At 47.3% G+C, this 11,075-nt stretch overlaps 1 protein-coding gene across 1 annotated transcript; it reads left to right on the top strand.

The window, feature by feature from the left end:
- The first annotated feature begins 5,260 nt into the window (after positions 1-5,260).
- Positions 5,261-9,221, top strand: LOC104483095 (keratin, type II cytoskeletal 75). The gene is made up of 9 exons (XM_086768727.1): positions 5,261-5,755; positions 6,189-6,403; positions 6,720-6,780; positions 6,899-6,994; positions 7,258-7,422; positions 7,679-7,804; positions 8,192-8,412; positions 8,682-8,716; positions 8,822-9,221. The coding sequence occupies exons 1-9, from the start codon at positions 5,261-5,263 to the stop codon at positions 9,031-9,033; spliced, it is 1,626 nt and encodes a 541-aa protein (XP_086624853.1). The 3' UTR covers positions 9,034-9,221.
- Positions 9,222-11,075: the final 1,854 nt, after the last annotated feature.

Consider the following 11,075-nt stretch of genomic DNA (forward strand, 5'->3'; position numbering starts at 1 on the left):
AAGTTTCCCTTCGGATGCCTTCGCTCACCAGAAAACACCTTAACGCTGGTCCTTCACTGAAGCATGGTTGGGGTCAACAGAACGAGGGCCACCTAAGCTCCATGTCTTGTCACACAGGAGCCTCACTTTCCGAACTCTCTCAGCTGTGTTGTCTAGTACGTGTCATGTAGGGCTCTGCTACTGAACATGAGTCCAGCTGTTTTAAATCTGCAACTTGCTTCTTACAGCTCAGCATTTTTTGTATATAAAATGTGTCCCATGACTGTTTGTCTCTCTTCACTTTCTGGAGTTTGTCTAATAAAAATGCCTATGTAATTTATTCTATTGTGTGGGCCTTTTAATTAAAGACATGGAACAGTAAATGCAAATGCAGATAACAATCACTTTCCCTAGGGCCCTGCCCAGTTAAAGGTACAGATTTTTGCTCCTCATTCACATTTCCCGAATCTCTCCATTAGCAGCCAAAACACCCAGGCACAGCGAAGCACCAAAGGAAGCTTTGCCATTGATTTCAATGTTCTCCCCACGGTGCAAGTAAAATACCTGGAAGCTAAACGCAGGGCACGTCAAGGCAAGAGCTGGGCACAGGGGAAAAGGTCTAAGATTCATTTACTATGCAGCTTCCAGCCAATACAACATCTAACAGCCTGGCTCCCGAGGGGTATAAAGGGCAGTGCCAAGTGTGTGATGTACCTGCATGAAGTTATAACAATAGGGAACTAATTACCAGGGGAGTCAGAGCAACCACCCGGCTTGTTCAATTATATCAGTCCATCTCAAAACCCCATTTGCTGTGCGCTGTCTCACCTAAGTGCAGGTGCCAGCAGCACAAACACGAGCAGGTAGAAAGCACTCCCTTTCTTCTCAGAGCACTGGCCATGCTGTATTAGGTGTTTATCTTGGGTCTCAATGCTGATCTTCTCTCTTCTTTGACTATAAGAGAGAGTTGGGGCTGTTCAGCCTGGAGAAGAGGAGGCTCTGGGGAGACCTTGTAGCGGTCTTCCAGTACCTCAAGGGGGCCTACAAGAAAGATGGGGAGAGGCTGTTCAGTAGGGCCTGTTGTGAGAGGACAAGGGGTAATGGTTTTAAGACAGAGAGAGGTAGATTTAGATTGGATATTAGGAAAAATTTTTTTACCATGCGAGTTATAGAACACTGGAACAGGTTGCCCAGAGAGGTGGTGGATGCCCCATCCCTGGAAACGTTCAAGGCCAGGCTGGATGAGGCTCTGAGCAACCTGATCTAGTCAGGGATGTCCCTGCTCCTTGCAGGGGGATTGGACTGGATGACCTTTGAAGGTCCCTTCCAACCCTAACCATTCTATGGTTCTATAAGAATGGGATACCTGTTGGAAAGTGGAAGTCTACAAGATGCAATGTTTCTTCATATTCCTATAATACACTGGAGACAAGATCTTGTTTTGAGAAGGTGGAGGAAAACCAGAGGAGGTGTAGGAATTTTAGATGTGGTTCTGACTAATCGGGAGAAATTAGCTGAGAAGTGAAAGCAGAGCATCATCTTGCTGAAATCTACAGAGTGACAGATCTCATGACTGGAAGATTAGTTGAACAAATAGATGTGACGAGAAAAAAAGTCCCCACCCTCGCTCCATGTATTTCAGTAAGCTCAAGGAATGGGTAGGTAAGCATTCTTAGGAAAATACTCAAAGAGATTGGCGAATAAAGGGGAACTGGCAGTCCCTGAATGACAGAAGGTATTCAGATTTTCCTTTGAGAGCAGCAGTTTCCTAAAATTTTCCGGGGTGCTCTGAACTCTGCATGTTCCTCTATGTATCCCTCAGAGAACCTCCTTGGTTACAGGTCTGCTGCGGCTCTTCACTCCTGCTCCACCACCTCTCCCTGCTGAATCCTCACAGAGACTTCCTGGGAAGAAGCAATATTATCCTTGTGAATAGCAGCCTGGGCAAGGTTAAGTAATGGTCTTCTTCATTGCTGCCCCAAAGTGGACGTAACATACATAGCCAACAGGCATGTCAGGCGGATGCCATCCATTGCATCAGCACCTGGTTCATAGCACAGGGATTATAAAGCCCTTCATCTAGCCCAGGACAGGCTGGGGCCAGAATATTTGTTCTCCTAGGGCATCCCTTTCTAAGCAAGATATAAAAAACCACTGTGGCAAAGGTTTGCACCTCTGGATACGTGACCAATGTACAGCTGTCCTTGTTCCAGAACAAGACTCTGGTCACCACGTACGTAACCTCCTGCATCCAGTCCTGCTGGAGGTTAAACAAATGTAGGGATGGCAGTGGGAGAGGACAGTCCTTGTTAATTCCTGCACAGCCCTGATTAAAATCTTAGTCATAATGAAATGAATGGTGCTTGCACTCAGGGACTTGAATCTGCAATGCGTGGAGGGACCTGGTTGCTTATTGCTACCCACAATGTTTTATAGAATTCTTTAGGACAGTTGGTACCTTAGTCACAGAAGCTCTTCTCTCTTAAAAACTGCTGCTTGTTGTAACGCACAGTAGCTGAAACACTCCCACAACATGTATTTTAGCTTTGTTCCAAGATGGGTATGGAAACATTAGAAGAATAGAGAGGAAAATGAAAAAAAAGTATGGCGGAAAGGCAAAAACAGATGACAGGGATCTGCAAATTACCCTCTGGGGACCTTCTATTCAAACTCACTTGACTGTGCAGTTTCTGTGTGTAAAACAGCAAGCACAAGTGCGCACTTGAAAGATGCATCTGCGATCAACTGCCCTGGTGCCTGTGCGTCTTTTCAACAGCCGGGAAAAGCCACAACTTCCTAGCAATGCTCTGCAGGTGGGCTGCTGCCTCCTCTGATAAGCAGGTACTCAGCCTGGGCATGGGCACCCACAAGAGACACACCTCGGCAAAACCAAAGCACTGCAGGGTCCGAGAGAAGCGTGTCCATCCCTAGGTATCCAGACAAGACACCAGGAGTTACTTTCAAGCATCTGGCCTGCTCTGGGATAAGTGCCCATGCGTACAGTGTGTCGTAGTTCAGCCCCGATGGGGACCAGACTACGCAGTCTCTCTCTCGCTGCCCCCACCCTCTGAGGGAACAGGGAGAGATAACACAGGAAAAAGGCTCGAGGTTCGAGATAAGGACAGGGAGAGATCCTTAAAGTTACCATTATGAGAAAAACAGACTTGACTTGGGGAAAACTATTCATTTATTATTAAAACCAAAGCAGGATAATGAGAGAGAGAACAAGATAACCACCCCCCACCCCTCCCTCTTCCTGGGCCCAAGCAGCACAGCGGGGAAGAGGGAATGGGGGTTACAGTCAGTTCATCATGTGTCACTTTATGCCGCGGCTTCGTTGTTGGGAGAAGAACTCCTCGCATTCCTCCTCTGCTCCAGCGTGGGGTCCCACCCACGGGGCCACAGTCCTTCATGAACTGCTCCGGCGTGGGTCATCTCTTCCACAGGGTAGTCCCGCCAGAACGACTGCCCCATGGGGCCCTCCACAGGCCACAGCCTCCTCCAGGCACCCACCTGCCCTGGCGTGGGGTCCTCCCCGGGCTGCAGGGGAATCTCTGCTCCTCCATGGGCCTCCACGGGCTGCAGGGGCACAGCCGGCCTCACCATGGTCGTCACCACGGGCTGCAGAGGAATCTTGGCCAGGAGCCGCATTACTGCTCCCCCTCCTTCTACACTGACCTTGGTGTCTGCAGCCGTTCCTCTCACCAGAAATCCTTCACAACAGGCAGGCAAATGCCTCTCAGGTTCTCTTCACATCTCATCTCCTCTCCACTTCTTGCAGCTGGGCCGGGCCAAGTCGGGCCCAGACGCCACGCAGCGGGAGGCCAGAGGGTGAGGCCTGCAAGGCCCACAATGCCTGCGCCTCCCCCTCTCTGCCCCTGCTCAGCTTCTTCACATCTTCTCTTCTCTTTTTTTTTTTTTCCTGTTTCCCCCTTTTTAAATATGTTATCGCAGAGGCGTTATCATGGAACATTCTGCTACCATTGGCTCGGCCCTGGCCAGCAGTGGGTCTGCCCTAGGCCCGGTCGAGTCCACTGGACAAAGCGGAAACAACTTCCAGCAGCTTCTTACAGGAGCTGCCGCCGTAGCCCCCCCACCAAACAAAACCAGAACAAGTGCTAGCACACAGTACACAACAGTGCACAGAAATGCACTATTTGAGTTTTCCGGGGTGCTATGCGGAATAACAGAGGGAGTTGTCTTGAAGGATGTTGTAAGCTCGGATCACAAGCACTGAGTTTCCTCGTGAGTAAGAGATATCGGAGGGGAGAGACTACAGACATAGAGAAGGCAGCCTGGGAACAGGCTTCACATCGTGTAGAGACAAGGTCACCCCATGAGTCAGGAAACAGCCCAAAAATCTGTGAAGGTGAAGCCCTGAGAAATCGCCAACTCAGGTTTTGTGTCATCACAGCCAATGGAAACTCTCTCCCAGGTCACATTTCGAGATTTCATCATTTGTTGTCAGTCTGAATCAGGATGAAACATAGATACTTTTCGCAGAAAAAAAAGGTCTGAAAATACCATTCCCAAAACTACCCTACATGTCCTTCCTGCTCCCCAGCTCTTTTTTGACAGTTGCTGGTCCCAGACTTCCACTGATGTCCCATCACCATCCTGCCTTTCCCTCCATCACCTCTTTCTCCCTTCTGTATCAGTTCTAGTTTAAACGACTCTTGTTTGGGCATGAGAATGAGAGCCCAGAATTTCCAACAAGTCAGAGCCTGAGGTGCTGATGCCATGCTAGGGTTTACTCAAAACCACAGCAGCAGGAAAACATAGACCCACAATAACAGATTTCTCAGGCCTCGGACCACCGCACTATGAAATAACGTACCTTTACACAACAGATGGATTGATTCATCCTTGAAATAGAGAGGAGTGAGTGCTTGCCCAACATGGGGAACCATCTCCTGCAGAGGTGAAAGGAGGGAGTGAGAAAGGGATGGCTGCAAAAAGGAGTTGAGTAGGCAGTATTTAGTGTTTTCTCAGATATTTCAACAGCCAGATCATGACCATTACAAAAAAAATGCAACTCCTGCACGTTGTGAGTGCTTCCTAGCTGCTTGTGCTCACGGTGAACTCACCGTCCGCTTTGCTGCTGGGTGTGCCGAGCCCAGTTAATCAGTAAGATGAGCACCACGCCAGACCCATCTCCAGCTAGTATGGGTATAAAAGGGCCAGTCCCAGCCTGGGGAGCACAGCTTCACCTTCCTGCCTTCATCCACTTCCTTGCTGCTTTATTCTTTCTACTTCTCCCATCCCGCTCACATCAGCTGCCATGTCTCGCCAGTGTGCTGCAAGGAACCAGAGCAAAATTGGTTTCAGTGCTACCTCTGCCTTCATCCCAAATGCCAGTAGCACCAGCTTCTGCTTACGATCTGCATCCCAAGGTGGAAGCTGCAGTACCACTGCTGGATATGGAAGACTGGCTGGAGGTTTTGGAAGCAGGAGCCTCTACAGTCTTGGTGGATGCAAGAGGATCTCTGTAGCTAGAAGAGGTGGTGGCTTCTACGGACCTGCAGGTTTTGGTGGTGGCGCTAGTATCCCCTGTGGTTTTGGTGGTGCAGTTGATGGTGCCTTCAGGTTTGGTGGTGGCATGGGTGGCCCTGGATTGCCTGTTGTTGCAGCTGGGGGCATCCATGAAGTTTCAGTCAACCAGAGCCTTCTGAAACCTCTCAACTTGGAGATTGACACCAGCATCCAGAGTATTCGCAAGGAGGAGAAGGATCAGATTCAAAACCTCAACAATAAATTTGCCTCCTTCATCGACAAGGTGAGACAAAAGATTTCTTGGTTATGCTGTGCTGATTCTTTAGTGGGGAAGCACAGACAAGGACAAGTTACATCTTTATCAGCAATTTTGCTGCTCTTGTGCTGCCACTTCTAACATCAGCAGCCTGGGAATAAAACCTGAGGGGTTCCAGCTTTGTGACCATTCATCCCTCGCATTAATGCTGAGATGAAACCAGCCAACAGGGGGGAAAATGGTGATACAGGATGTAAGGAAGCAGAGCTTGCAAAAAAAGAGCAGGAACGTTAACATCAGATGTGCAATTCCTGTTTGCTTGTATAAGTCATCAGTTGTTACCCAAGGGCTGAGAGCCCCTACCCTTCAGCAAGTGAATCCTTGCAGGATTGTACCTTGCATCTCTAAGGAAAATCATCCTAAAATCCCTGTTTCTGAAACATGTCCTTTCTCAATCCAGGTCCGATTTCTTGAACAACAAAACAAAGTCCTGGAGACCAAGTGGGCCCTTCTGCAAGAACAGGGGAACAAAACAGTCAGAAACAACATCGAGCCCCTCTTCGAGACCTACATCAACAACCTCAAGAGACAGATGAACAGCTTGCTGACTGACAAGGAGAACTTGGGAGGAGAGCTGAACAAACTGCAAAGCCTTGCTGAGGACTTCAAGAACAAGTAAGTGTATCCATTTGTGGTCTGCCTGGAGAGCAAGGTGGGCTGCCACAGATGCCAGCTCTCTGTTGCATCTCTACAATCAAAAAAGGAAAGGCGGCCTTGTTGCTGATATAATCTTCTGAGTAAGGCCCAGGTTAAGTTTAATGAGAGACATATTCAGCCTCATTTTGCCATGACTGAAAGTCACAGGCAGAAAATTATAAGGCTAAGAGACCAAGGTACAAAACTGTACATAAAAATAATAAAAGACTGGTCCTGAAAATATGAAATGAACTTTTGTACAAGCCTAGACCAACCCTCTATTTCCATCTCGCAGATACGAAGACGAGATCAACAAGCACACAGCTGTTGAGAACGAATTTGTGATCTTGAAGAAGGTGGGTGCATGCATGCTGTGCCTCCCAGCCCTGCGTGAGCATAGCAAGAAACAGTCTTCAGCTTTTCCTCTGCTTCTCTGAAAACAACTTCATTTTGGTGATGTGTTTCCTCTTCTAGGAGGTGGACGCTGCCTACACGAACAGGACAGAGCTGCAAACCAGGCTGGACTCCCTTATGGAGGAGATAGATTTCCTCAGAGCCCTCTATGAAGCGGTAAGCACCAGCATTTACATTCTTTTCCCAGTTTCCAATGTCTTTGCCTTCCTTTCCTGCTTCAGAGGCTCAGGATTGATTATTTTCCACTCTGTTGCACTAAATAATTCAATGCTTTTTCCACTTCATCTGCTGTTTTAACCCTGCCTGAAACTGTCTTGGAAAAAACACTTTGTCCATCCAGATCTACCCTCTAAATCAGGGGGTTTCCTTCTTCTGAGCAACATTCGTGTCTCACACGAAAATACCTGCTGCTTTTGCAGGAACTGTCTCAGATGCAGACCCAGATCTCTGACACCTCAGTCATCCTGACCATGGACAACAACCGCAGCCTGGACATGGACGGCATCATTGCAGAAGTCAAAGCACAGTATGAGGACATCGCCAACCGGAGCCGGGCTGAGGCTGAGGCTTGGTACCAGTCTAGGGTGAGTGCCTAGGAAGGCTTCTGCAATGGAAAAACTACACTCCCTCCCAAAAAAGCAGATGGGGAGGTGGGTCTCACTGTGATTTTTGTAACTCAGGATGTCTTCAGATTTAGTAATCCTATAAAGTTTGGACGTGCTAATTTGAGATCGAGAACATATGCATACTTCTGAGTGCAAACACCCACATACCCACAATCTACTTGCATCTAAACCCAATGTATTTTACCTTCACCGGTTGTTCCTCTCTCTGTGACAGTACGAAGAGCTGCAGGCTACAGCAGGCAGGCACGGGGACAACCTCCGTAACACCAAGCAGGAGATCTCCGAGCTCAATCGCCATGTCCAGCGGCTGCGATCTGAAATCGACAGTGTGAAGAAACAGGTAAAAGGCAGCGTAAATCCGTAAGACTTTTGCTGTGGTCTAACTTCTTGGTCGTCCAGCCAACTCCAGGGAATAAAAATAAATGCATCTCGATGAGTTCTGCCTGATCAGGAATGAAGTGATAGCATTTATCTAGTGCAGTAACTTCAATAAGAGTAACCTAATGCAAAATTAGAAAACCTAAGGAGATGTTAAGAGGTGTGGAGTTAGATTAAATCCAGGTTGTGACCTGTCTCAGAACATGGATCAATTCAATGGTCGTTAAGATCACACCTATAGAAGTTAACCCAAAGTCTTCTGCATCTAGACCAGGCATCATGATCTCAGGGCACAAAGAACTGGTCTATGCTCTAGATAAGAAATGCAGCCACTATTTTTCCTCCACAGTGCGGCAGTTTGCAGACAGCCATTGCGGATGCTGAGCAGTGCGGGGAGATGGCCATCAAGGATGCCAAAGCCAAACTGGCTGAGCTGGAGACGGCCCTGCAGAAGGCCAAGACTGACCTCGCTCACCAGCTCCGCGAGTACCAGGAGCTCATGAACGTCAAGCTGGCCCTGGACATTGAGATTGCAACCTACAGGAAACTGCTGGAGGGCGAGGAGAGCAGGTGGGGGCAATTTTACATCCCAGTGTCCAGAAGTGCAATGGAGTCGCAGACCCTTGTCAGGTTTAGACTTCCCACATTCAGAAGACCTGAAATCTGTTTAAAGGCAAGCAATTGCCCATCAAGATTAGCTATTTGGGAAGATGGGAGCCTTCCGTGCAAACTTCCAACTTCCACAAAAAATATTCCAAGGAAATTCTCCTGCCTTTTAAACTAGCTCCTCTTCATAGGTTGCCCTTGAATCCTTACTGGTTCATTTTGCTCCCTAACAGGCTCTCTGGAGAAGGTGCTGGCGCAGTGAATATCTGTAAGTAACTTTTAAAGATAGTTTGGCAACTTGTATATCTGTCTCCCTGACACTCAGAGCCCACTGTTTGTGGATGCCTGTAAAGAAGGTGTTTTCCTCTTGCAGCTGTGACCAGAACCGCTGTAGGAACAGGATGTGGAAGTGGAAATTATCTCAGCTTTGGAGGAAGTAGTGGTGTTGTAGGTGGAGTCTGTGCTGGAGGAATGGGCTTCAGCTCCGTAAGCGGACAAGGCACAGCCGGGTCCTGTGTGGTCGGGGGAAGCAGTCCCAGCATGAAGTACACCTCCACCAGCTCTTCAACCAAGAGATGCTATTAAAGTCAGACATCAGCACTGTGTGTGCCAAGTTTCCTCTCATATCGTGCACAATCCTTAACCTGTTACTTGATTTGTAAGTCAAAGCTGTTTGTCCTTATTTATATAAAATAGGTCATGCTCCTGTTTGTTCTTTGACTCTAAAAACCTCATTTCCCAGTGTTTGTCTAATAAAAGGCATGTGGAATTAATTCTGTTGCATCCTCATTTAATTCCTATTACTTTATAGGACCTTGGGGAAAAGAGTGGTTGACATAGCAGAATAGAGCTGATGGTAAACAAAAGTTATACACACAAGAACTGAGACCCTTCCTCTGTGCTCACAGCAGCTCCATGGACACTTCTTATATCCAACAGGAATAGAGTAGTTGGATGTTCCATTCCCATTTGTCTAAGCAAAGCTTTTTAGCACCGGTATTTTCCACAGGATAGGAAAATATCTCCTCTTTATAGTAAACACTATAGAAAACATCCTTCTATCTTAATTTCTACATTATGGCATCTCAGCATTTTCATGCCACCTTGATCATGCCCAAACCCTTGTAATCTTTCACGCTTGTATGTGATGAGTCATGTAGGGATATAAATCTTGTTTTTCCCAAGAAAGCAAGTATTTCAGCTCACCCTGTTCCGTACATGCCCTAGTTGCAGGGGCTAATAAAATGTCTCAACTATCTTTACCATAATTAGAAATGGAAAAGACCTATTAAAGCCGCAAACTCATCCTCTTGGGGAAGAACACTGTCCTCAGACATAGGCTGTGAGTAAGGAAGGTTACTGGGCTGAGATTACCACAGCAGATGGTGCTGGTTCAGTCTCTGACACAACCCTGTTGAGTGGCTAAAGCACTAGAGGTAAAGGCGACACACATTATGTGCATGCTGACTCCTAGTTTAAAGAGAAGGTGATACAATAAACCCTAGATTTTTGTTAACTCTCTAGATCTAAGCACGTAACATGCTACTGGAAAGGAAACAGCTTGTCCTCTTCAACACCTGCCCATCTTTCTCTGGCATCTCTGGACCATATTTCCATTGACACCAACAGAACGGGTATTTGGTTTAAACACCGTCCAGTATCAAACACGCATCTGATGTCCTGGACTTTTACAAGTCAGGCTTTTTTCTCTCTGAGGGACCATGTACTTTTAGCTATCTCATCATTCAGCATTTTGGCTAAGCAAAGCAAAGCATCCAAATTATCATCTTTACCTCTGTGCAGCTGAAGTGTTGTCTGCAAAGACGAGCACAGACCAAGACGTGTAACTTCTTGCCTATGTCAGGACAGGTCGCTCCTACCTCAAGACAGTTGGCAACTGGGGAGTAAAGTCAGATTTTTCTTTATCAAGGCATGTCAAATTAGTATTTTCAACATCTCTAGATTCACTCTTGTGGATACTTCAGTCCCATCAACTTTAAAGTAAATGGACACTGAAACCATTAAGCACGTTAAAAGCAAACCCAAAGGGAATATATATATTTTTCCCCACCAGTAATCCCCACTCTGAAAGATACAGAGAGCTTGGTTAGCTTTATAAGCCTGAAGGTTGCCAGCCCATTGCATTAGCAAGTCTAGAGATTAACAGTCTGGGAAAGGTGGCTGCATGCCAGCATACCAAGCCAATTAGCTCAGTCAACTGACCTGCAGTCCTCTGTGGACAAGCCAGCTCTCCAAAAGGATAAAAGGCAGAGGGGACTCCTGTTCCCAGCTCCCAAAGATTTGGGATCTCATCTGCCACCCCATCTCACTGTTCTCTGCTCTTGCCACCAGTGAACGATCACACAGAAGTCGGCTGGTCAGGAGGACTCACTAAGAGTTTCAGTGCTGCTTCTGCTGCTATGCCTGTTAACTGAAACAGCTTCAGCTCCATGTCCATGTCCCACAGCAGTGGTGGAGGCATGGGACAGATCAGCGGTGGTTTTGGCAGCAGGAGCCTTCACAATCTAGGGACAAGCAAGAGGACTTACATGAGAGGAGGGTATTGTTCTGCTAGACCAGGGTATAGTTATGGGTCAGGTCATGGTGGGTTTGAACAAAGAGTTGGT

Source organism: Chlamydotis macqueenii, chromosome 29 (genome assembly GCF_036417535.1).
Source record: "Chlamydotis macqueenii isolate bChlMac1 chromosome 29, bChlMac1.mat, whole genome shotgun sequence".
Classification (NCBI taxonomy): domain Eukaryota; kingdom Metazoa; phylum Chordata; class Aves; order Otidiformes; family Otididae; genus Chlamydotis; species Chlamydotis macqueenii.